Source organism: Neltuma alba, unplaced genomic scaffold (assembly GCF_004799145.2).
Source record: "Neltuma alba isolate B1F8T4 unplaced genomic scaffold, ASM479914v2 tig00012991_pilon, whole genome shotgun sequence".
NCBI lineage: Eukaryota > Viridiplantae > Streptophyta > Magnoliopsida > Fabales > Fabaceae > Neltuma > Neltuma alba.
The window spans coordinates 89,191-115,032 of NW_021637344.1; the positions used below are offsets into that span (position 1 = coordinate 89,191).

General features: G+C 38.8%; 5 protein-coding genes and 1 long non-coding RNA gene across 6 annotated transcripts; 2 read left to right on the top strand and 4 right to left on the bottom strand.

Moving 5' to 3' along the window:
* Nucleotides 1-245: 245 nt before the first annotated feature.
* LOC114733251 (uncharacterized) lies at nt 246-11,957 on the bottom strand. Its single transcript, XM_028920674.1, has 2 exons — nt 11,942-11,957; nt 246-938 (listed from the first exon to the last, which is right to left on the bottom strand). The coding sequence occupies exon 2, from the start codon at nt 908-910 to the stop codon at nt 413-415; it is 498 nt and encodes a 165-aa protein (XP_028776507.1). The 5' UTR covers nt 911-938; nt 11,942-11,957; the 3' UTR covers nt 246-412.
* LOC114733249 (uncharacterized) lies at nt 2,184-5,186 on the bottom strand. The gene is made up of 2 exons (XM_028920672.1): nt 4,622-5,186; nt 2,184-3,724 (listed from the first exon to the last, which is right to left on the bottom strand). Exons 1-2 carry the CDS (start codon nt 4,700-4,702, stop codon nt 2,627-2,629), a joined length of 1,179 nt encoding a protein of 392 aa, XP_028776505.1. The 5' UTR covers nt 4,703-5,186; the 3' UTR covers nt 2,184-2,626.
* LOC114733250 (putative clathrin assembly protein At4g40080) lies at nt 9,712-22,755 on the bottom strand. The gene is made up of 2 exons (XM_028920673.1): nt 22,744-22,755; nt 9,712-11,478 (listed from the first exon to the last, which is right to left on the bottom strand). Exon 2 carries the CDS (start codon nt 11,356-11,358, stop codon nt 10,372-10,374), a length of 987 nt encoding a protein of 328 aa, XP_028776506.1. The 5' UTR covers nt 11,359-11,478; nt 22,744-22,755; the 3' UTR covers nt 9,712-10,371.
* LOC114733274 (protein MIZU-KUSSEI 1) lies at nt 15,133-15,786 on the top strand. The gene has a single exon (XM_028920707.1). The coding sequence runs from the start codon at nt 15,133-15,135 to the stop codon at nt 15,784-15,786; it is 654 nt and encodes a 217-aa protein (XP_028776540.1).
* Nucleotides 18,432-24,608, bottom strand: LOC114733248 (glucan 1,3-beta-glucosidase A). Its single transcript, XM_028920671.1, has 11 exons — nt 23,965-24,608; nt 23,286-23,408; nt 23,066-23,181; nt 22,842-22,961; nt 21,555-21,740; nt 20,810-20,968; nt 20,135-20,304; nt 19,889-20,044; nt 19,111-19,463; nt 18,830-19,009; nt 18,432-18,750 (listed from the first exon to the last, which is right to left on the bottom strand). The coding sequence occupies exons 2-11, from the start codon at nt 23,359-23,361 to the stop codon at nt 18,665-18,667; spliced, it is 1,602 nt and encodes a 533-aa protein (XP_028776504.1). The 5' UTR covers nt 23,362-23,408; nt 23,965-24,608; the 3' UTR covers nt 18,432-18,664.
* On the top strand, nt 24,424-24,943 carry LOC114733252 (uncharacterized). Its single transcript, XR_003739063.1, has 2 exons — nt 24,424-24,508; nt 24,602-24,943. It is a non-coding gene; the product is annotated as an uncharacterized LOC114733252 (long non-coding RNA).
* The last annotated feature ends 899 nt before the right edge of the window (nt 24,944-25,842 follow it).

The following is a 25,842-nucleotide window of genomic DNA, read 5'->3' on the forward strand; positions in this document are numbered from 1 at the left end:
TTTCGTTAGGTACCTCTCTTTTCCATTTTTCAACAATCCTTGTCACAACAAAAACTAAGAATTCAATCGAGCATCAATTAAAAACTTAAACATGGCAGAAGTTCAAAATAACTGAACAACGAATCATTTCTGTGGCTAACTTCTTCCTATTTAATTTTATGCAAAATCATAATCTTAATCGCCTTTATCTTTATCCATATATAAACCTCAATTCAAGACAGAGAGAATAACATGAGGTAAGTTATTATCAAACACATCACTTCAGAACAGCTTTTATTGACGAATAGGATAAGATAGATAGTACATGGACTTGGAGCCAAGCACGATCAAGTGGAGGTTTATTTGATTCGGAAACAGAGCAAGCAAGCACACACTTTATTATTACAGTGAGATCGATGATGACGATGACGAATTAGACACCTTTCACTTGCCAGTCAAACTTGTGAACCCCGTTGTTCATGTTCCTGTCATAAGGGTTAGCAGAGAAGCCGCCATTGCCGCCGCCCCAGTTATGGCGCTCGTATCTCATTTCATCCACCTTCACCTTACCTGCGCTGTTTTGCATTTCATATCTATTCACCTCCGAGAAATAGTCACGGCCATGCCCCGGCTGGTGCGAGTGCTTCGGCCCGTTTGAAAACAGAGTGGGCCCTCCAAAAGGGAGGGTATGACCACCGGCGAAATGGCCATGGTGACCGGAGGGACCGTGGTGGCCTTCCTTGAACATGCCAAGGTGCATTTGGTAGTCATGAGAATCAACATAAGCACCATTTGTCATGCGCTTTCCTGGGAATTGGTTGTGATGGCCGTTCCTGGAGCTCCAAGTCTCCTCGTGAACCCCGTAGCTCCCCTGTTGAGTCCCAGTGCCATAGCATTGCTGTTGAAACCCAAGGTTTCTCTGCATTTGCATTCTCGCCGGGACTTAAGAACACAATGAACTAATAATCAAGTGTCAGTACTGGGTTGGGATGCTGAATTCCTATCCAATGAGTGCCTTTTATAGGTGTGGATAGAAATTGGTTATCAATGCGCTTCCTCTCTAAATTTTGCCGTCTCATCGGGCATATATTTCTTCCTGAATGCTGCACTCGTTCATTATTTTAAATGAATGGACAATAGACGATCGCTCAGTTTTATTCCCTCTGGCATTAATACTGCAATGCAATAATTGAATTCTTCATTTTTAATATTATTCAATGGTGAGGGAGATTTATTTCTTTGTGGGAGGAGAGGCATCGTATTCTGAGTGAATCGTATTCTTCCACTACGATTGGGAAAGCTGCGTAAATTCACTAGGCACAATAACCAATCTCAGCCAATTCCTTCGCGGGCCTGCGTGCTGACATTCACAATAAAAAGAAATATAAAACAATCTCTGCATGCCATTGATCATCTCGGTAATTCTTGGAAGAAAAGAATTGTATCCGCGAGTACGTATGATCATTCTTTCATTTTTAAGGGAAAAAAATTGAGAAAATAGAGCATCCTTTCTTCTCGTATTGTCGCAGTGGTTAACATGAGTTGAAATGCAGGGACTCGAGATTGTTTGATGGAAGCAAAATTATTCCCAGACGACATCCCAACCTATTAACTGGTTACCGGCTGCGTTCTGCATAAACTCTTCCGCGCCAGGTAATGCTGTTCTTGAAGCTCCCCAAAACGGATCTTAAATAGAATATGCTACCCAAGTCATTGAGCCAGGAACTGCTAATGAGTTCAAGTTCAACTTCAATCTCTATCAAAACACAATGACCAGCGATAATTGGGTCTGATGAAATGGCTAAACCCCAAACAAAAGTTACAATTCCTTAAGACTGTCTCTAATAAAAAAAAAATACATATATCTTTTGATTATAATATAAAAGTTAGTTAAAAATTTAATTTTGTCTTTAATGTTTATTTATTTTGTTTCTAAATATTTTTTATGTTAATTTTATATATTAAGAAGTTCTCATATTATGATTCGTCAATTCGGAGGTAGTAATGAGGCTGCAAAGGGGGAAAAAACAGTGAAGTCCATGCTGAAGTTCTCTCCCGGCTCAAGAAAAATGGGTAATCGCGAACGACATCGTCCCTCGCTTCCCCCTACCGGTAAAACGGACACCCCATAATGCAAATGAACTATGGTCCAGTGACTTCTCGAAACACTCACTATGACGGCAACCGTAACATTAAATTAAATATATTGCGCGAAAACATCAAATATTATAAACCACGCAATCAGATGAGAAGTACATAGTCATATACATACACATATGTTCAGCATCGATTAGGAAAAAATAATAATAAATAAATAAATTTGTCTCCGAAACAAAACCTCCCAAATGGGCAAAAGTGCTGAACTTAATACAGAGTAAAACTACGCTATCATATGTATCTCCCGGGGATAGGCTACAAACAATCCGAAGTAAAACGCAAGAGAGTGCTCCCCGACTCTAAATTATGTACAGAGTCCCCACCCCCAAGAACCAAAGAATTTGTCAGAACTCTCAATGAACTCTCAAAAATTATCATGAGCGACGCCAGGTCATCAATACTTCAGTTAAAACCCCCATGAAGAGTCCCTCAAGCTCCACACGAGCTACAAGATTCACAAGAAGCAGGTATCACGTATTCCTTTCCAAGATCAACGGCTCTCCCTTATACAATTTCCAGGCAGGAGAAATTTATACTTCTCTGCATTCTCCAGAAGATAAGCAGGAAGATGAACAGCAGAATAGGAATGGGGTATTGGTCCCATTTTACTGATGATTTCCTTGAAGGTGTACTCCTCTGGAAGCATGTCAAATAAATCTTCGCCCTTGCATATTATTTCCTGAATTCTTTTGGGATCCAAATAATGAGAGAACCTCACTCTATCATAATGGCTGTAAGCTTTCATCTTAAAAATGAAATCACTGATTCGGGGAAAACAGAAGCTACAATGCCAACCAGCATCTGCCAATAGGTTATCAGACTGGCGGTAATGTGCATACCTTGTCTTGCCACTCTGGTATCTGTGCACTGAAGCTCTCCAGCTCTTATCATCCACATGAAACTCAAAGGAATAAAGATAATTCTTCAACTGAAGATGAAGAATTGAAGGTATGTCATCACACCACCTCAGGAGATTGATAGTGTGAGCACTCGGTATCTCATCAACATCAGACATAATCAACAGGTCATCATCTGAAATACCGGCTATTTTAAGGAGCTGATCCAATGCTACCCGCTGATAAGCCTCCTCAACAAATGGGTTTTCTGCCCTCCTAAATCTCCCACCAACACTCCCATAAGTTAACCGGGGCTCAACAAATTTGAACTGCTCCCTGTTGCTACTAAAAACCAGAGGTTTAGGCAATCCAGTGAAAGTAGAATTTGACTCAAGGAGAACAAATTCTGAAACATATGGGTACATTTCCCTCCACCGTAAGGTGAGTAACTCCACCTCATTACTGAACAACACAGCATCGTAGACTCGTCTTGGGTACTCACGAATTCCCCAGCCATGGAGTCTGCAAAGGTTCTCCATTGTCACATTTTCATTATAGTAGTGCGGTATGACATTAAAAGGCTTGGGTGGTTTTTCCCACAGCGGCCGCAGAAAGTAAGAGATTTTCTGTCCATGGATGTAGATTCCCAATATGCACATCGGGACAACAGCAAAAAGAAATATGTAGGTTTTTACATCCAAGCCACGCAAAATGCAGCGGATTCTTGTCATGCCTGAAACTTGACTTGATTCCTGCACATTAAAACAAGCATACAAGAAAATCACTACATATGTACCGTTAACAAATGAAAGATCAAGAAAATAGCTTGTCAATTCTGCAAATAAGTTAATTCAATTCCAACGCTGTCTTTCCATTATATTAACTAATCTAACGTAGTTGATATAATTAGAAGTTTTCGGAAGATGAGCATTAAAGGTAATTCTAATCACAAAGCTTAAGCTGCATTATGAAGAAATTTGAGGCATGCAACAACAACAACGACAACGAGAACAAAACCAAAATTCATCTCGTTAGTGTGAAGATAGACCCTTATTTTGCAGCCACTCAAATGCCATTGGCAACAACACGTCTCGCCTGCCCCCGCAAAGAAGGAAAACAGGGAGAGAAAAGTAGAAAAGAATGCTCTCTGTGTGTATTTTTGCCGTTTATCACATCACCTACGAAACAGTCAAGTCGACCTCTAAGAATAGATCAACCAGAGGTTCAAAAAAAATTTTAAGAAAAAAAAGGCTTCCTTATCCTAATAACAGCCATATTCAGATCACCATCCATATCTAGAGAGAGAATAAGAGCAACTCCAACAATATGGCCTTGATCAGCCACCTAAAGATTACTCTGCATTCATGGTTGCCTAGCTCAATATTGAACTATCTACAACTGAAATTCAATCCCAGACAACATAGTAAAGGGCCATGATTTCGATGTAGCGCGAATTGAAGTAGTGAATTAGAACGCTAAAAGATCCAAATAACCATCAAATATGGTTATTTCAAGAAACCAAAGACATCCAGAATAGCAAAACCAGGTAATTAAAAAGGGAAAAGGCGGGATCGGAAAAACAACGAGAAGATCGACGAATTTAGGAGAATCATACAAACTGGGAAAGCAACACAAAAAGTGCAACATACCTGGCCACAAACATCCCCGCACAAATCATCGGTCTTCTTAGGGCAGTATTGTCCTCCAGATTCTCCCATCATCCACCACATTTTTCCGCTTATTCTAATAGGCGCGAGTCCGATGCTTTCCGCAACCCAGTCAAAGCAGATCAAGCTTCGACCGAAAATTAGCAGAATGTTGGATCGTTGCTCCGTGACCGATAACGCTATGTAATGCCTATCCAGATTCGATCCCGTTAACTTCTCCAAAAAGAGAAGCAGAAACCCTTCTCGTAAAGACTATTTTAATAACCGCTACTAGGAATTGCCTTCAAGTCGCAGAATGCGAAAGGAACGAAGAATCTTACAAAAGAAGAAACGTGTTGTTTCCGCGGGGCAAGAAAAAACCAAGATAGGAATAGAGGAAGAAGGGGAGCACAATAACAGGGGTACGACGGCGAAGGTGTGGGCTTTCTGGTGAGGGTGGCAGTTGCAAAAGCCTAGCAGAGACACAAAGACAGAGACGAACCTCTGCTTTTTTTCCCCTCTCCGTCCTGATATTATTCTTCAGCGGTTTTTGGCTGGTGCTTCGCTGTATGCTTGTCCACCACTTTATATATAAGGCATACTTTTACACCGAAATTCATAAAGCCATATATCCTTTTACGAAAAAGGACACGCTGTTATCTTAAAATTACGATTCCTATTGAAACTGACAGAGCGGGGAGACCGAGGGGCGGACAAGTCATTTCGCATGCGATATGTTACCCCGAGTCTCCACGCGCTTCATTGACTGGCTCATGACTAATTTTAGTACTAACGAATTACTTTTAAATCTAATGTTTGGGGAGGGCAAATCCAACCAAGGTAAAACTGAAGGAGTCAGGGACCGAGGGCAATTGAAATACGGAAATTGGGCTGAGGAGCGCAAGAGCGACACGTGGAGTTCGAGCCGGGTGAGAATAGAGTAATGAGCGCGTTTGGATTAGTCCGCCTCTATGAATGAGGTGGCACATGGCTGTGAAGTGGCCCCCGCCACGAGCTCCTGTCCTCTTTTAATGTCCGTTTGATTCCCATGTGGGCCATCCCTTCCTTTTCCTTCCCCTCCGGCATAACGTCTCCCAAACGTACGCCTGCCTTTTCAACCCTCTTTTCTCTTGTTGAATTAAATTAATAAATTAGCAGTATCTAATGTGGGTCACTCGGAAATCTAAAAATATATACCGTTGCACTATGATTTTTATTTATAAGTATTTTGCATTTTGATATCGCTGTTTGGTCTCCTAACTCAATTTTTTTCTACTTCACGTATCTTCTTTTCTTAATATGTGATAAAAAAAATTAAAATATTCATCTATCCTTAACGTGTTACCTGATAACATATTTATTGTGTTATTTATCTTCGGAGCACAACTTCAACTTCAAATCGTAAAATTAAGACCCTACTGTTATCAATAATTTGTAGCACTTTATTATAACAATAAATGTGTGTCTTTACTTTTTCACGTTAGGTTTGAAATTTATTTTTTGACGAATCCATGAGAAGGATAAAAATATTATAACAGCGTTATTAAGTTTCTAAAACGAAGGGTAGAAATATTAGGATGTAGTCTTCCATTTATGCTGATAAAGAATGATCCTATCTCACCAAAATAAATATATAACTATATTTGATATTATTTTTCAGAAAATGCTGAAGATAATGTTGAGTTCCAAAATTTTATCTAATCACCGTTTTATTTGATACGGTAGACATGAATTCCGGGGAAAATTGTTTGAGTGGATAAACCAAGAAAAGGAAAATGAGAGTTGGAGTAAACCGCGTAGCTCATGACAGGGAAATGAAACGGGAGACGGAAGTCAGGGAAAGTACCGACTTTGGAACCTTGAAATGGAATGACAACGTACGTGTGAGAGTTATTATTAATTAATTAAATTTAATAAAACGCATACATATTTATGCCAAGTGGACAACACAGCACCAATTAAGCTGATCGTGGTCTCATGGAATTCACATCAGGACCCGTCTCTTGATGCCGAAAGCTCTGCCTCTGATTGCTCTTTCTGTGTTATTTTAGTGTTTGGGCCACACAGCACGGTTATTGATTGCTAAACAATTATTGATGTGATTAGGAACGGCATCATCTTCTCGCAGCATCGTTCCACGTAAGCCCCCTCTCAATAATATTCTTCCGTATTAGACAAATAATGTTCTGGTCAAGTTTATACGCATATCAAAACGTTTGTCAATTAGTCCAAGACTCTTATTAAGTCGTAGTAAAACTTAATGATATTCGATCAAGGTATTGTCTTTTATTTAGTTTAAAATTTTCAAACACCCGATTGCTCCACTTGTCATCATCATTTTTTTTCCTGATGAAGAGCAAAAATAGTGCGTAAATGTTCAATATTTTATTCTAAATTTCACAAGAAAACTAAGATTTTAAAGTTATAGATGTTTTAAAAACAAATGGAATAAATAATATGTACATTAAAAGAAAGAAAGACAGAAAGCAACACATGCACACGAGATGCGGTGAAAAGAATACAGTATAAATACGATGGTAAATTTTGGAAAGAAGAGAGGCGGGTGAAAAATGAATGATTAAATAGAGTAGGCGGCATTGAAGGCGGGAAGGGACAGAGTCTTTGAATCACTGGCCCTGGCAGCATTGGACGACGAAGACTGGGTCCTGAGCTACTAATAGTCTAATACTGAATTGGAAGACCAAGACTTTTTCAATGTCGGGGAATTTTGCCAGTCCTGAATTACCACGGCAGAGTCCAATTGTATAATGCCAACTAGAAATACCATCAAAACACTCGGAGCAGCTGAGGAAGACAATCATATGACGGGGTCCAAAGACCCCTGACGTATTTCCATGGCAGTTTCAGAACTCAGAAATTCGGGAAAAAAAAAAGGGGACTTAATTAAAACGCGTGACTACTCTTAAACATTTGTTACGGAAAATGGACGGTGTGTTTCGTGTGGAGGAAGCTAGTTAAGGCAGCTGGGATTGGAAGCTCGATGATGCATATGATTCGTTGCCAGTTCACAAATCGTTAAAAGCCTCGAATAAAATGTTACCCCTACAAGTCATTCGGAGCTAACAGATCCATCTTCAATATACATTATTATGCCTTGAAACAGGCACGGAACCAAAGCGAGTTCTCTTGCTATCTGTGGCCCCAACAGAGGCCGAGCTTCCTGCACCATATTCATGTGCTCTACATTCTATTTTTTGTTCCATCCCTCTCTCTAGCACCACCCAATGATTGCACCAAAGCACCTTGTTTATAAGGGGAAAAAAACTAATTTGGTTACGCTCTGCTTCCCAATAAAAATGACGTCGTATAATGATTATACATAGAACCACGCAAAAAATGAGCACACGGTCAACCCGCAACAAGCATAAATATAGAGCATGTTTGGGATCACGTTTGGAGGCCCAAACATGCATTCCAACCGAAGAAATAATAGATAGATTGAAAAATAATATTTGGATCCACATTTTGTGCAGCTAACTTCTGTCACTGAAACGAACTTATACAATAAATTCAAAAAAGCTACTTTTACTTAGGCTCTGTTTGGATAGCACCCCAAATCATAGTTTGGGGAAAATGCTACCCAAACAGCCTCTCCAAAAACCAAAACCATGGTTTTGGAAAAAGCAAAATTTTTTTGCTTTTGGAGAAAAAAGGGAGAGTGTGAGGGCCTATATGATATGTATCTTGTTATTTTTTTATAAACATATTTTTTTATAAATATATTTAATCTTATATTTTATAAATATATATAGACATTAATTATTTATTAATTATATTATCTTATGTATTATTAATTATGTTGGTAAAAAACATATTATTAACAATTTTATTTCTTCAAATTAAAATATATCATAAAATCTATTTTTTCTGTAATTATCATATTAACTTATGTCTTTTTTTTAGTAATTTGTATATATAAAAAGTGCTTCTGATAACAACTATCCAAACACTTTCACTTCTCAGAATCACTTTTTTACAAAATCTATTCTTCACAGAATCTATTTTTTCCAGAATCTATTCTCCAGAATCACTTTTCCAAACCACGGTTTAGTTTCATCCAAACACACCCTTAATCTGATTTCTGTAAAAGTCATATTAGTAAAAAGTTACTTCTGTTACTGCTATCCCAAACACACTCATGATCACTAAACACAATAAAACAAAAGGATGACGGCGTATTTGAAACCGACCCTAAGGCTTCTCACCCCTCCCACAATCGCACAACAGTGGCAATGCTTTCTTAAAGCATAAATTTGACATTTGCAGGGACGAGAACCCATAAATTGGGCCATCACTTGCACATACTAGACAGTGATGAAGTGTTGAGTGATGATTGGCGATCATTGAAAAGGGCCCCACGGCCCACTTCCTCAGTGTCCGCGCGTCTCCTTCGATGCCATGTATCACGGGCCTCCCACGTCTTGCTTTTCAAACAAAAAAAATATGACAATGGGCTTTCACACAAGCAGGTCCCTAGTTCAATTTATCCGAGCAAAACAGCTGCCTTCCAAGCTTGGCCGAGATCTGAAGTCAAAAGCCTTCGTCGTTGCCTTTGGTGCACATGGAAATATTCTACAGAGAGAGGGATAACGGGCAGAGGAAAAGCTTTTTCACTGTGTTTGCTAGATAGCAATGGAACTTTATTTTTTCAAAATATATGGTGTCCAGGAGAAATTTTTCTGTTTTAGTTCTTTCTCCTATCTTCATTTCATACCAATCGGATCGTAAACCAGCTCTGAAAGCAAGTGAAACCGCGGCCTTTGGCACGTCTGCCCAGACTTTGTTCGCTAATAACCTGGTAGTGGCAAGGTGCGGTATATTTCACATAATTATATGCTCAAAGGTTTGCCATGATATTATTTGGATTAAGTTAGTTGCTAATTGAAGGATGCTTAGAAGTGAAGCAGAGGTAACACGACATAAATACAACGAAAATTATTTCGAGGGAAGACAAGTCCATGTGTTGTCGATTGCGGTTGAATAATAATTGGAGCGTCCAAATTCATCTTCATTTCTTTTTTCTTTCTTCAATTATAAAAGGAAAAAAGCATCAGAAGTCTTCTTTTTTTTTTTTGCCTCTCAAATGTTTAAAGGCTTAGGTAAATAAAATAACACAGCCAAATCAGTAAAAGGCTGTGCTAATTTAAACGGACAAGATTTGAAGGATTCTGAATATGGGAAGCACACGAACAATGATTAGGTAAAGCAATTTCTATCACTATAAATGCAAACACACTAAGGTCAATAAATAATGGATAAGTTGAGCTCTCCAAAAATCAGTTTGTCTAAGGTACTTATTTCCGCACCGGATGACTTCCAGTTATTAGCTGTCCCTACTATACTCAACTGCACCTGTGTCGGCCTGTTGACTCGCAACATTTGTCTGCTCTCCTAAAAACTTATCTAATACGAGTAAATTGCGTAGTTTGTGGTTCCATACGAGTGGCCTTCACATGGGATGCACCTTTTAATTAGCGATTACGGGTTGGTTAGCAGAAAATTCCCTCTTCGTCCGGACGCAGCCCATGCACAACTTCCATCTTCGTCTTGGATTCGCGTGCTTATTTCGTATCATCCAGCATAGTTTCTGTGCAGATAATCAAATCCAGAAAATTTTCCAGAACCCAGTGGCTAACACAAGGATAATTAATTTCTCAATTAAATGAAGCTTATATGCAATTGTAATATGTAAATCACGATCCCCACCAAAAGGAGGAAAACAGTTTCCATAACTACAACAATAACCTTCCGGAGGGAAATCGGAGATAATCAGCAGAACTGAGAATTGACCTCGCAAACCGATCTGATTCGCTGGCCCTGTGTCTCCTCACGGCTTTGTACGCCTTAACATCTTGATTGAGAACCTCCAGGTTAGCCTTCTCCTTCACTTCGCTCACAGCGTCCCAGAAGTTCTGTTCCGCCACCATCGTCCTCATCTCTTTACTTTCCTCCATTCTCTTCAATTCACAAACCAATTCCACCGCTTCCCCGAAGCTCAGGCATCCCAGTCTCTCTCTGAATTCCTTCACTCTCACCCACACCTCTTTCATTATCGAAGCCCGATCCTCGCCCACCAAATTCTCTATCTCTTCCACTAATCTGTTCCCCTTCGTGGATCCACAGTCCGGTTTTCTTCCGATTTCGTCGATCAGTGCCACCAAAGCGTCCGTCTCTCCCAACAAATCTGCGTTCATGAGACCCGACACTCTCTCTTCTTGCGACTCTGCGTCGGATGAAGAATTTGATCCCAGGAAGAAACCCAGGGCTCTGGAACTGCATAGAACCTGCTCCATGTATTGGGCGTACCATCGAACCCAGGAAGATAGCTCCCACGAGATGGGACTACTGTTGTCTCGGAAATTGGAGAGTTTCAGGTAGTTTCGGCCGCCGGAGGCAGGGTAGACGGAGAGCTGATCCTGGAGGATGAAGGTGCCGTGCTTGATGATGTGGTGGACGGCGATGAGGCACTTGAGGGCGACGGCGGAGTTGTGGGTTTTCTGGAGGCGGTCCATCAGGATTTCGATGGCGGGGGCCGCGGTGGCGCGTGAACCGTCGCCTAAGGAGAGGAGGGTGGAGAGGTGTTTAGGAGTTGGAGGAGTGAAGGAGTCATGACTGGTGGCGCGTAGGAGGGAGAGGGTGGCACGTTTGGAGAGCAAGGCAGCTTTGCCCTGTGAGGCCTTGTCCTTCATCGCCCCTATGAGGTCCCTCAGCTTCGCCATGAAGTGTCTTTGGTGGCGCACAGAGCAATGATGGCTGCAAGAGGATTAACTCAATTAAGAGCAGTAAAGAGCAAAGACAGCGGCTGACCTGGTGGGATTAATAATCAAGTGCGACTCCATCTCTATGATTCAGCGGTGAAGTCAAATCAATGTCACCGTACCTCTGGATGGCCTTTGATCTCCATCTTTGGGTTCATCCTTTGCTTGTCAACCAAACTTTCAAAGCCTCATGCCGCACTACAAATTGCTTCTCGTCAGGGTTCGATCAATGGTAAATTTTTGTCTCCAATTTTTTCTGAATAAAATGAATTACATAAAACTTTTAATTTTGAAGTTTTTGAAAATATTGGTTAGTTCTAACGAGATTCAGAAGAAAAGTGTCTGAATTTTGAAAATGAAAAATATACAATTTAATAAATGACGGGGAAGACTTGTAAACTGATAATTGATTCCATATGCTCTTTCATTGTCTTAATATAATATTTAATTAACTAATTTAAATAAATTAAAAATGTTAGTTAAATTAGTAATATGATTTTTTTTAAAACACTTTAATTATTTTTTTTAATTTTTTTCTCTTCCTCTGCTACTTGATTATTGTTTAGGAAATATTAATATGATTCAATTTAAAAAAAATTGATAAATATATGAAATATGTCTTAGACTAATATTAACTGGGGTGTCATTGATTCACATTGATTGGAATCGGTCAAAGGTGGCTTATAACAATGTGTAACTCGCGCACGAAAGAAATAAAAAAAAGGAATTGGGTTTCCTGTAAGACTAATTATTTAGTGAATAGTGATCGGAGTCAGCTGGCTAAACAGCAGAGGTTGTCAAACTGAAAAGAAAGATTAAACAACAGTGAGGGGCTCCCCAAAAGGCATGGCAAATTCTGAATTTAATGAACAAAATGAAAATAAAGTCAGCAAGAAGTGGGTCCTTTGGGACATCAAAGAAGCAAGCAGCTAAACCTCAGGGCCTCATTACGAGCCCGTTCACACCGGCATCCTCTGATCGGCAATGAAGCCAACATATCCAGCTTAATCTAAAATATCTTCCCTTTTTAATCAATTCCATGGTCTTAGTCCATTTACGGGTATGACCTACTTGGACCTTGCAAAGTACTATGATCGTCCCAAAGTACAAAGCGGATTCGAGCCATGAATGAGCGTGATCTCTCTTTAACTGCCCGCAGCATATACAAGTTAAGATGCTTGACCTTAAACCACCCCGTTTGAAAAGAGAAAAGCTGTTCAAAGAAGCTTCTTAACCCTCTTAATTTCTGCTACCATTTCCTCGTAATGTGCTGTTTTGACTTCTTGGTTGGATATGCGATGAGTCTTGACCTGAGAGAGTAAGATAGTTTCTCGGGTTACAGTTACGCTACTAAAGCAATGGGCTCGATTCGCGTACAGAATGGGTTGGACCTGCATCAAGATACAAACAGAACGCGTTCGTGAGTGTCCAAGGAAATGAGATAAATATCACGCTTTAATTAGGATCCGTATGACAACAAAACAACAAGAAAGAATGTGCCACTGCGTGTCGTCCAACTTGACAAAGTGCCAACATTGCAGTCTAATCCAGCAGGTCTCCATGTCGCTGAGGATTAGGACATTATCACGCTTGTCTTTTGAAAAATAAAACTGAATATCTACAGATCAAAGTAAAACCCCACATTACCGAAAAGAAAGGAGTATCCATGACAGCCAATGAAAGGAAACGTGCTCTTCTTTTGTATCCGTCAAAATCCATAGGGTATTTGGAATGGTGACACAAGAACCCAGACAGCGAGTCGGCACACCCAGTTTTGTCTGGTGTACGTCCATGTGCTAAATATAGCTACAAGAAACAAAAGCCACTCTATGCTCTAATTTTCACTACATGCCAATCTATTTATGGGCTCCTTCTTTTCTTCTTTTTCTTTCTGGTTTTGGCCACACGCTTCTGGATTTCACCCAACAGTGCCAAAGCAAAATTTGACATTCTTAAACAAAACTTCACGCTGCTCAGTGTCAGTGTTTTTCTATTCTACGTACTACCGCATATGGATGCTGCCTCGTGTTCTTCTCGTGTCCATGGTCATTCTTTGACACTGACATGCACCTGAATCTTTTTAACCTTTGGACATATTCATTCTTGTTGATGAGCTGTGAAAATAATGAAAAAGTAAACTGCATAGACCCCATATGTCTAGAAAGAAAAGGGAAAGAAACAAGACGAAGAAAGAACGAAGAAAATGAAGGTGTGTATGAAGTGTAGTGGAAGGGACAAGAGTGGGGGGGAACAGGCTAGAAAGCAAAAAGGGAAGCACACTTTTTCTGGCTTCCTCCACACACCACGCTCTGCTCCTTTCACATGCCTCCTTCGCTTAATAACACTCCTAATTTTGGTTAGTGCTTCGCCTTTTCTCTTAAAAATCGAGGAAGTAGTGTCTTCTGAATTATTGAGACAAAAGTGCCTTCAAGAATCCCCTGAATATATATTCGTGTTGTGCTTAGAGATGGCCATATTCAATCCAAGTTTAACAGTTGTATATTTGGAGCTTTGTGTCGCAAAATCTAATGGCTTAATCATTAGATGATGGGCTATTACAATATGGTGGTACGGAACTCTCCATTTCTCTTTTTTTCTTATCTGGCCAACCTCTCCAGTCTCCACCTCATCTATTTCCTCCTAATTCTGAATAAATAAATAAGTACTATTTGAGAGGACAGTCTGATCATCTTCCACAAATCATCCATCTCTTTCTAAATTTGTGGAACTTATCTTACATGCTCCCCAAATTTGGAGTTTTGATTATGGTGCTTTCAATACCTCTGAGAGAATTCAGTGTAAAGGTTCGAGGTGATCAATGTCATGTCCTCCTTCCTTACCGTTTAAGATGGAAACTATAGAACACCAGAAATTATTATACATGCTTATAGTGTGGGCTGTGTGTTTTTTAATCTTTGGGGACTCATAGTATATGTTAAATAATTAACAAACCTATAAAGAAATGGAGGAATAAAGATAGTACGAACTAGAGCTGGGTAATGACACTCATTCTCTCATAACCGGGCTTCGCGGCTTTTTGTTTCACATTCTGAACATTAATGCGTGGCATTGATTTTCCTTAGTTCGTTATAACATATGTATGTCATTAAATACTCAATAAAGCTGCCTAGTAAACATATATATAATCTTAATGTGAAAGAAGTCCTACATTAAACACACACACACACACACTCTTCAGAGGATTAGCCAGGTTGCTCTTGAAGGGGGATGTGGCGGGTTTGGCGTGTGGGCAAGTCTCGCTCTTGCAGGGTAGCCTGCTTCTGGGTTCTTTCTCATGTTTTGCTTTTACTAAAATTAATTACCTCGTGTATTGAATCAATTAACACACACAAAATATTTTGAGGAATATAATTTAAATAATTCGAGGATAAATCATCAGTGGAACAGCCATCAATTTAACCCTTTAGAATAAATTGAATAAATATACTTCATCCCCAAAAAAAAAAAAGCTACTTTATACTCAAAAGAGAGGGCTGGCTCGAAGAACATAGGCAAGGCCGTTGAGGCTTTAAAAGTTAAGATGCCTTTATGATCCTATGACCATGAGCGTGGAATTTTGCTATAGAAGTGGAGTGAACTGTAAGATGAGATTTTTTTTTTTTTAACTAAAAAATAAATAAATCAAGATGACTTATTGGTGCATGCTGCGCTATATAAGGCATCCACACGAGGTGGCAAGAGGCAGCCCAGCAGAAGGCATATCCATATATAGCAATGGACATGACCACCGTGGGCGCCACCACCATCACCACTGTGGACTGCCACAAACAAGTGCGCTCATGGAGGCTCCTACGTTCTCTGCTCCAACTCCTAATCCCCACCTGCAGCTGCACCTTCCTAGAACACGACGACCGCCATGATCTCAAACCCCACAACTACATTCACCTCCCTCTCCTCACCTCCACCATCACCGGCACCATATTCGGATATCGGAGAGGCAAAGTCAAATTCTGCATTCAGCTCAACCCCCAATCTCCGAATCAAGTTCTACTCCTCGAATTACCAGTCACAACGAAGACTTTGGCCAGAGAAATGAGAGGAGGAACACTGAGAATGGCTCTAGAGAGCGCCACGCCTGCATCTTACCGCAACCTTTTGTCGACGCCGTTGTGGGGCGTTCACTGCAACGGCAAGAAGATGGGTTATGCTGTTAAACGCACGCCTTCAAATAGCGATTTAGAAGCTTTGAGCGTGATGCGTTCTGTAGTTGTGGGTGCTGGTACCATAAAACAGAATGAGCTCATGTACCTCAGAGCCAAGTTTCGACGAGTTCGAGGTTCCTCTAACTCTGAATCTTTCCACTTAATTGATCCCGAAGGAAGCACTACTGGTCAAGAGCTTAGTGTTTTCTTTTTTCGCTCTAGGTGATCCCATGCCACTACAGTTTCCTTTACTTTTCTTTTCTTTTCTTTTTTTTTTGAGCTATGCTTAATTGTATAGCATAGCTTTATATATCCTTCGATCATGCTGAGTTCATACGGGAGGAGATACTTTTATTTAAGCCCATAGATATTATTGGCTTTTTTCATTCTCCTCTTCCTATGCAAATTGTCGATGCGTATAAAGATTATGCAGATTTTCCTTGGTGTAGTAGTCGGTCGTTGTCTTAAATGATCTTCTTTAATTTGCTTGAAAGATATTTTTCTAATACTACCTCTTCCAATCCTAATTATAAAATCTTATTTGTAAATTATAAAGGTTTTATAATTAGGACCACAGATAGTATCATTTTTCACCGAAAGTGCATACTAGTGTTAGTTAAGATACGGTGGATGGCCGAAAGTGTTAGTAATAAGGAACAAGCATGTTTGAAATTGATTACTGAGTGAGCGTTATTCAAGCTAACTCATTATATATATGGTGGCGTCCCCTACTATTTGATTCAGTAGGCACAGGACATCATAGTTTCTGTTTTCTTGGGTATTTGTGGAAGATGTTTTCACTACTTCAATACCAACATATACCACTGCATGCTTCGGCTACCCCCGTCTGTTTCATATCACAATTTATTAATCATACTCCTACTTTTCATTTCATGGCTAAGAAAGATTCTCATCAGGGGATTACTGTTGAGCCAATTCAACTCCATTACTTCAATACATGAAGCTTTTTTTTTTCCCCTTTGTCTGAGGACAAGTACACATGTGACCAGGGTATAGAATCCTTAACTTTTATGTTTGGTAAGGTCGTGATGGAATTTGTTAACGATAAGTATGTTTAGAAGTTTTTCTCCAGTTATTGAGATTTCATCTCTCATCCTTATTCACCATGTATATTTCAGATGAAAATTCCTGTGACAGGGGGAAGGCACTTGAGCTCCTACTACACAAATCATTCCATTTCCTCTCCTTTTGGTACTTGGAACGCAAGAACTACTAATTTTTGGGAGTTTTGTATTGTTGATGCCAAGTGTCAAGTTGTAAAACTGTTATTGACTTTTGATTACCATATGTAACAGTCAATTGGGTCAAATTGCGTGATGTGGGATTGTGATGACCGGACAAATAGACGTAATTCTGAACTATGCTTACCTCTGTTGGCCAAAAAGGAACAATGCTTACCTCTTGATTATGACCGTAATGACGTTGTTCGCTGCTAATTGCTTTGTTCATGAGCTATTATGTTTTGGGATTTCTCATATAAATATGGTTGATAGATGCTACTGTTTGAAAAGTTTTTATTTTATTTTATGCAACTGGTGTTGAGTTGTTTAGTAAATAAATAATATTAGGAGTAACATTTAGAAGAACAGAAACAATCATGGTAAGATATTAAAAAAACTTTATATAAAATTCTTCATAGTTGCGTTAATTAATAGTAATTATGGACCAGTCGGTTAACAAACAGCACAGAATAGAGTGATACAATCTAATACAGGTGGATTATGCTTAGATTCTTTTTTAAGGAAAATAGAGAGAAGGATTAAAAAACTATGTATGAGAGAGAACAAAAGGAAATAACATGATTGGGTCCTTTTAAATCTTTAATTTTGAAGGATGACAATTAAGCGCTAAAGTAAGCGTGGAAGATATATTAAACTACGTGGGGCTAATTTTTAAAATGGGCATCTAAATCTACTTTGTATGAGTTGCTTCTGATTCTTGATGTCGCTTCATCTGAGAGGGACACGAAGCCCTCCAAAATTGGATTTTAATTGAATCAACAGTCTTCCATTTTGAAAGCACCACTTCGGTTTTGAATACATTATCGTTTCACCTTCAATACTAATTAATAAAGTTAATCAGAATTTAGGTTGTTGAAGAAAGAATAAAGTGGCTCTAGATGGGTTCGCAAAATTCAGGTTTATCCTATATAATACTCTCAGCAGTCGAAATTAAAAACTAGCACTCAATTGGTATTTTGCTGTTCTGTTTTGATTTCTTTTGCAGATTATAATGGCAGTTTATTTTGTGTTCAGATAGGACTTTTTGCGATTCCAAAACCTCTTTTAGCTAATGTCTATTTGGCAAATGTTGTTTGGTAGCATTTTATTTTTATTTTTTAATGTGCATTCTAAAAGTCTATTCATATGAGCACCAGAAGTCCATTTTCAAATTGCTTGATTTTTTTTTTTAACATTTTACGTGTGGGAGTTGAGATTTTTAACCATCATTTTGCCTTGTTGGCCCTTCTGCAAATGGAAGCATTTAAACCTTACATCATTTATATCTTTTATATTTTTATTAGTTAACGTATCAAAATTTATATTATTTATTTTTTTATTATATGTTTTCAACATATCAAAGTTATTCACATATTTTTATGATATATGCTACTGAATACATATTTTTCATATTATTTAAACATTTTCATTATATCTGGTTATAATTACTAATTTCTTTTCATACAAGCTATAACAACTAACTTTCGGCAAACGGACTTCTGTCAAATTACAAACCAAACACACCCTTAGATCCCCAGCTTGCTTTTTTTAATCATAGGTTCTGCAACTTTCATATTTCGGGTCTTCGGTGGATATTTCTGTGGGAATATTTTACAGTTTGGTCAGGCCATGAAGAAACTTCACATATTGATTAATGAAAGGCGATTTCATGAATCAGGGGAGTACAGACTATATTTGCATGAGATGATACTACAGGTAGAAAAATTTGCCTTTTCGCTTCTTTTTTAGACAATATGATGGCGACTTCCAAAAAAAAAAAAAAGGGAAAAAAAATCCGCCGGAAAGAGCAGCATCAATCCATGCCTCGAAGATATAGATTGTGCAGAACTCAGGCTCGACCAGTCATAAATAAGGAAGAAAACAAAACCATGCACACGCCAATCCTAAAAATCCTAGGCTGTTGAAATTCTGTACGCTGGGCGAGTTACCTGCATTAATATCACCACCATATTTGATGCCAATCTCGTTACTGCTCAAAACTTAAAGACAGGAATCTAAAACTCTTACCGAATTGAAGATAGTTGTTCTTCACGCTCCACTCAAAATCCCAATGCTTCCTGTCGTTTTTTAGTGTCCAATAAGACCATCCAAAGGAAGCTGCGTTATATGCTTCTAACTGTGCCTTTCCAAAATTTTGGTAATCCTTTTGAGATCCGTTCGTCAAGTTCCACTCATTAACCCATTCTCCTGAAAATCACTTCCCTGTCAAGTTAAGGTTCCTTCTTCAAGAAAATATAAAATAACTTTTAATGTCTGTGCTCACTGTCACATGCTGAGACTCAACTTACCGACATAAACAAGAGGGCCACTCCCATTGTTCAAAGCCTGCAGTTGAGCTTCCCTGCTTTTGTATATGAATTGGATATTATCTTCGGCACTCATGTTAACAAAAAAATTGTCGAAGAGATTGTAGAAATGCAAATCCACAACCACGTTGTGAGGGCCTATGTCAGCTTGATAAAGTTCCATAGGATCAGCATTGCCAATTCTTTGGCAAACTATTACATAAGCTGATGATGAATATTTCCGAACAATTTGGTAGCCTTGTTTGTAATATGAAACTAAAATATCCAATGGAACAGTGGCAGCTGATGGCTCATTCAAAAGCTCAATTCCCAGCAAAGCAGGATGTCTGGCATATCTGCAAATGAAAATCAGTGTTACAGTGTGACAACAAACTCACCGGGCATTTGCATAACCCTAAAGCTACAGTATCCGGTAAAGAAGGGTATTGCATTCAGCATCCAAGTACTAAAGAAAAGGATGGCCGCATACAAGTGGGACTTTATTTCACACCCAGGTAAGGTGGAATGGAGCTTCCAACTCTATTAGTCTCCACATACTACTCAAATTCCAAGTATTGTTCATTTGTTATCAAAAATGTCTTTCTGGAGAGTTACTTGTTAGAAGGCATGTTAGTGTGCAGCATGTTAATCCATGTTCACGAATTCACAATCAGCAGGCAGGCTAGGGGTGAGCATGAAATATTGAACTCCTATCAAAATTCTGAAGCACATGGAAATTATAGTCCAGTATTAGGATATTTCATTCACACCCAGAAGATACCTGGAAACTAAAAAATCTATAACATGTAATGTCTCCGTAATGTAATCTGGATCTGTGGGCCAGCCCGTAAATCCATCTCTGCTTGCACTGTGTTCCATCCCATTTTGGGAACCAGGAGCAGCATGCAGGTCAATTATGCACTTTATGTCATACTCTCTGCAGCATGATAACAATGCAAATTGTCAAATACAGACAGTTCCAAAGGTGCTCTCAATATTAACAAAATACAGTGAAGGAAAGACCAACTGCGCCCATGAAAATGCATTGTCCAAAGCTTCAAGACTTCCTCCAATAAACGGAGCTGGAGGATCAGGATCAAAAGCAATCCACCAACCAACTGGAATCCTCACAGTATTGATTCCATGTCTATGCAGAAAGTTGAAATCCTCTATGGTGATAAAGCTATTTCTATGTCTCTGCAGTTGCAGAAGGACAAAGGATCAAATGGGAAGAAAGACTGCTGTTTCATCTTTCTGAATTAGAAATTCTACACATAACCTCAAGTGGGAAATATGCAGATACAGAAAGTTTCTGGACATGCAAAATCCAAAGAGGATGCTTATATAAATGGCACCATAAGAATTTAAAAAAAAATGCCCATACGTACAAAGACGTTGACTTCATGAGCTAAATAAATGGGGTGAGGAGAAGCTATAAAGAAATACATGGAGAGTGACATTCATAATAAAATAGGGTTCATTGCTTAAAATGTTAAATATTTCCTATGTACGACATAAAATAAATAAATAATGCTATTCCAAACACTATGATGTTTACCCTTTGCCATCAATGACCCCCAAATGAATAATTATAAAACCATGCATATTCCACTGCTAGGTAACACGGCTGCATCAAAAGTATATTTGACCCCTGGATAGTGATAGACCGTAAAGAGAACATATTTACTACGTGTGGTCCTACCTTGAGAACCTCTTTCGCACGGTCATGACCATATCCATTTGCTAGCTGGTAATCTCCATGTATAAGATTTGCTACAATTGTCATTTCAAATGTGGCATCATTATCATCCCATCCTGGCACATGTGGATAGTCTGCTGTAAGCTGACCATCTGTTGTAGCCTATAAATATCAAGTATATATATATCAGGGTAATTTGACTGAAGTCTGATATCACTATGACGGTTTACAAGGTAAAACAATTCCATATGGCATTTCAAACATAGCCTAATATAGTATTGATGCATAAAGAAAATACTAGAGATTTGAACAATATATCAGGGCCACAAGGGAAGGTAAAAGCCATGAATGCCAGATAACTATGAAATACCTATACCTGACAATCTAGCTTATCTTAGAGTCTATAATCAATGTGCAACAGAGTCATTTGTAACAAGCATTCCGTAACAGTAAAATTAACAAAATATGTTGCAGCGTGATTGGACTAGAAATGAAAAACAACAGCAATATTTAATGATTTTGAGACACCCCCTAATCCCAGAGCCTGGTGAAAAAGAATTTGCATGGTAGATTCCATGATGAACAGTTTAGGTACTGTTCCAAACAACATTGTTCTACCATCTTAAATCTACTATCCTGATAAACATGCCAGAAGAATGCTATAATAACACATGATCATATTTTGAATGGAACCAAAAATAGTTGCTTTTCATTATATCTTCAAGCACAAATGCAAGAGGATCAATACCTGCAGATAGGCCCCATTCTTAGTTTTAATATGAACCCTATTATACTCTTTCCGTTCAATGGAAAATGATTCCGATGTTGAAGGTAATTTTGCTGTTGCAGACACAGAGCACCCGTCACCATTGCATGTTAAAAATTGGCCTAGGGAGGTGCGAAATTGAAATTCAGATTCTGACAACCTCCACAACTGCAACAGGAAAAGATGCAATTATTGGACTAGACTATTCTCATACATCACTGTAGCATAACTTCAAAATTCACAATATTATCATTCTGTTTGAAGCCCTGCTGAAGTCACTGACGCTTATTCTTTGTTTAACTATGCATAAAATAATGCAGTATAACAGCATGTGAAGAAAGAAAAGTGAAAATGAGAGCATAGTCACGGCTACTACCATACAATTATTCTCTATTAGGATAGCACCACATAAAACCAATTCCTCGGTCAATGACACAGAAATTCCAATTACTTCCAACAAAAACCATCTCGCCACTTGATAGTCCTGGTGAACAGCTGGTCAATCAGTGCTTCCCTCAGTATTGAATCCTAAAAGTATCTGAAAATGAATTACAGAGAATGAGGGATGGGAATATTTAATCCAACCCCTATTTTTGTTGGTACCACTTGGTGCCAGACTAGAACTTCATCCTTTTGCCGTTGTCTAGTGCACTTAAACTTACAAAGACTGATGGCCTTGTAGCAGTTAAGAAATGATCCAAGTGACAGAGTAAACTTCATCTCCCATGACAAGGATTTATTGGTTGTTTTGACATTTGAAGCAGCCTATTCTTATTCTTGGCAGGTCTTGTTTGATTTTCACTACGAAGATAAGCACTGTTCATTGTGTGTTTTTTCTCAGTATCACTTGTTCTTAGGAGTCAACCAGGTCAGTTGCAATAGGACACTTTAGTCGGCACAAGCAGCAAGAAACTTTAAAACTGATTGATATTACAAATTCAAACCGATGGCGTTAAGTAGAATTCCAGTGTAAATGCAGAACTATAATAGCCAGTATGCCTATTTTAAAACGTATAATCTTCGCCAGATGCTCACAAGCAACAACTTTGAAATGCTACAGCCTCAGATAAATTTCATTCTTAGAATGGAACCTGAGGAAACGAAAATAAGAAAAATTCAACCATTGACAAAGAGAGAGAGTTTCAACTACAGACTGTATTGTTGGATTGACCGCTGATATCATTATTACTCATCAAAATCAGGTGAAAACTCAAATGGTATGATGCTTGCATAGACTGTTAATACACGAAGAAATAACTATAATCTTACCGTAAAGGTTTCCCATGAAGATGGGACGTCTCTGTCAACTGAAACATTCATGCCACCCCCATTCTCAGCAGATACATACTTCTGCAAGGTCACTGACTTGAGTTGTATCTGCGTTCCATCCTACATTACCAATATCAACTTATTGTTCAGCCCGATCAATCAGAAACCCCTGAAGGACCGACTACAGAATAGAAAATGGATATACAGAATATTCAGTAGCTCACAATCATGTCTTCATTGGCAATGCCATCGAACAATGAAGGCTTAATCCAACCTTCAATAACCAGCCACCCTCCTAAATTCACACCTCTAACTTTGGAATCCCCATGCAACCCTTCCACTTCAAAGAGAGAAACAAGTAAGCTACTCGGTTTACGGCATTATATCCATTCAGAAAGATCACTACCAGATTAGGCGAAAAAAATTCAAGTTACAGAAATTTACCCGAGTATACTCCTGAAGTGAAGAGCCAACAACAGAGTAGGAATGCGCATGCCCCTTTGGTAAAAACAAGTTCCATAAAAAATGCGGGCCACAAAATCCTCCAGAAAGCGACTGGGCAAAATCCTTCATACGAAAATGAGAAGCCCCAATTAAGCACGGAAGGTTATTCAATCCCCCAAAAGTCCTACTTGATGAATCTGGATAATTCCTTCCTTAACAGCCAATTGATACCAAATTCAACTTTGCAAACAAGCATAAAATTATCATTTGGTTTTGGGATTACTTCTCACAATAATCATAGTCCAGAAAAACCAAGGCCATTGAAAAAAGAAGAAGAAAGGAATAATTTTGTGTTTGGAAACTGAAAAAAGCAAAGAAAAAGCGTTCACATATAGTTTGTAATCTGAAAAGAGAAATGATTAGAAAGAAAGAGAAAAGAAACTTTGCTTGGAGATTTGGAGGTGCTTGTAGGAAGTAGGAACAGCAATTTTTTAAAAAAAATTAAATCTTTATCAAGTCTTTTACTGGTTGGACAGAAAAGGGTAAAACTTTGAGAGAATAGTTGGATGAAGTCGGCGAAACGGTGAAAGCTACATCCATATTGGACAGGGTATAAGTTCGAATGCAGCAAGCAACAAAAAGAATAAAGGAAAAATGGAATGCTCTCTAGGCTCAACACCTCCTCCTCATCGTTGTCACTGCTCTAAAGGATTGATCAGCCTCCTCTGCTTCTAATTATTGTACTTCAGAGACGACCGTCCGCGCAACTTTGCTGTTTATAGAAGCTAGATGCTTTAAACCTTTCTTGTCCCTCTTCCTTGCCTTAAACACTGAGCCCTTTCTGTCTGGCTGTAACTTCATGTTTTTTCTTCCTTCCCCGGTTTGTGGTAGGTGATTTCTCTCTTTTATCTGAATAAAATTGACGACAGCGCAGCTAAAGAAGGCTAATTCGAGAATTCCGAATTCAGAGGGGAGTTGAAGTTGTGTCTGCGATAAACGGGGGGATAAAGATTCTTTCTTTTCATTTCTCTCCATTTTTGCGCCTTTTTTTTGGGCCAACCTACGTATTTTTCAACTGAGGTTCAATTATCCGTAGGCTCACCTTTCTGTCGTACAGAGGTAACGTAATGGGGGTAAAGGCCAAAGGAAGTCGTACAATAATATCCGAGAAACCCTCCGGCAGATTCTGATGAGATAAGACACTGCTATGATTTCATTACATGGTACATATCTTCCTCTGAAGCAGCATGGCGCGTATTTGTTTTTGAGGTGTTATCCTTCAGTTGAACAACTAAAGCTATCTTTCAAATCAACAGACTATCCTTTACAAAGGAAATCAAAAGGTTTGTAATGCACTCAAGAAGGACGATAGACCGAAAGAGACACACGAGATTCGCTGTCCAAAGCTAAGAGCATAAAATATGAATGGCTTGAAAATTCTTGCCCATAGCTAAGGTAAGATGCCTATGTCAACTATGAGTCTATAACAAATGGAGCTTATAGACAAGTCTTCCAAAACATATAGGCACAGAGCGAAAGGATTTCAACCCTGAACGTGAATTGTTTTCATATCAGATGAGTCTTCGCTTTCCATGCTTTTCAGATTCCTGTGTTCACTCATATTTTTTATTGGTGAAAGTTCTTATTCCAGTTGACAATGTTAAGTTTTTCCGCTTAATTTTTTTTTGTTGGTAAGCTTCCACTTAATTATTTTATTCACATGTCGTTTGTAATGCACCATTAGATCTCTTGAAGTACCCATTTATACTTATATAAAAATAAATAAATAAATAAATAAAAAGAAATAAATCAAACAGGGCAGCCTGCGGGGATAATTGCTAGTTGAAGCTTAAAAGATGCACAGCCCTTAGCAAATTAAAGTAATAAAAAGGAGACATCTGTCTAAATATACAATAAACAAACAACGACACAGTTTCAGGGGTGGCGTATAAAGCAAGAAAGTGCGAGGAAAAATAAAGGCTGGAGACAGATACTTGACGAATCAAGGAATGATAAGAAAAGGTTCATTGAAACGCATTTTGAAAAACAAAACAAAACAAAAGAAGCGAAAAGTGAGAAGGCTCTTAAGGAGGAGGGCGGAAGCTGCATAGAGGATGAATTTCTATATATTTTGTTGCGATTTGGATGTATGTCATAACTTACAATGGATAGTTTTTAGGGTTAAGGTACACTCAGTACTCTGAACTATTTTCCCAGGTGCACTCAGTGTCCTAAAGTAATTTTTGGTGCATCCAGTGTCCCAAACTAATTAAAATGGTGCATCCATATCTCAGGCTTGAGTTTGACCGTTAGTTGACCGAAAAATCTGACGTGGCGGACACGTAGGCATCTGATGTGTATTATCTTGATGAGTCCAGGTGCGCTCAGCACCCTGAACTATTTTTCCAGGTGCGCCCAGTATCCTAAAGTAATTTTTGGTGCATCCAATGTCCCAAACTAATTAAAACGGTGTGTCCACATCCTAGGCTAACAGAAAAGTCTCGTTTGACCGTTACCTTACTGATTCAGCCGAAGGCTGACTGAAAAATCCTATATG

Excerpts from the sequence above, each read along its gene's own strand:
- LOC114733249 (XM_028920672.1), bottom strand. The coding sequence starts at position 4,702 with ATGTGGTGGATGATGGGAGAATCTGGAGGACAATACTGCCCTAAGAAG. Across the intron at positions 3,725-4,621 it reads GCGGGGATGTTTGTGGCCAG|GAATCAAGTCAAGTTTCAGG; the intron begins GTATGTTGCACT and ends TTTAATGTGCAG.
- LOC114733248 (XM_028920671.1), bottom strand. The coding sequence starts at position 23,361 with ATGGAACTTGTTTTTACCAAAGGGGCATGCGCATTCCTACTCTGTTGT. Across the intron at positions 20,045-20,134 it reads AATGCATTTTCATGGGCGCA|AGAGTATGACATAAAGTGCA; the intron begins GTTGGTCTTTCC and ends ATCATGCTGCAG. Across the intron at positions 19,010-19,110 it reads TGGCCCTCTTGTTTATGTCG|GAGAATGGGTTAATGAGTGG; the intron begins GTAAGTTGAGTC and ends AGTGATTTTCAG.
- LOC114733250 (XM_028920673.1), bottom strand. The coding sequence starts at position 11,358 with ATGGCGAAGCTGAGGGACCTCATAGGGGCGATGAAGGACAAGGCCTCA.
- LOC114733274 (XM_028920707.1), top strand. The coding sequence starts at position 15,133 with ATGGACATGACCACCGTGGGCGCCACCACCATCACCACTGTGGACTGC.
- LOC114733251 (XM_028920674.1), bottom strand. The coding sequence starts at position 910 with ATGCAAATGCAGAGAAACCTTGGGTTTCAACAGCAATGCTATGGCACT.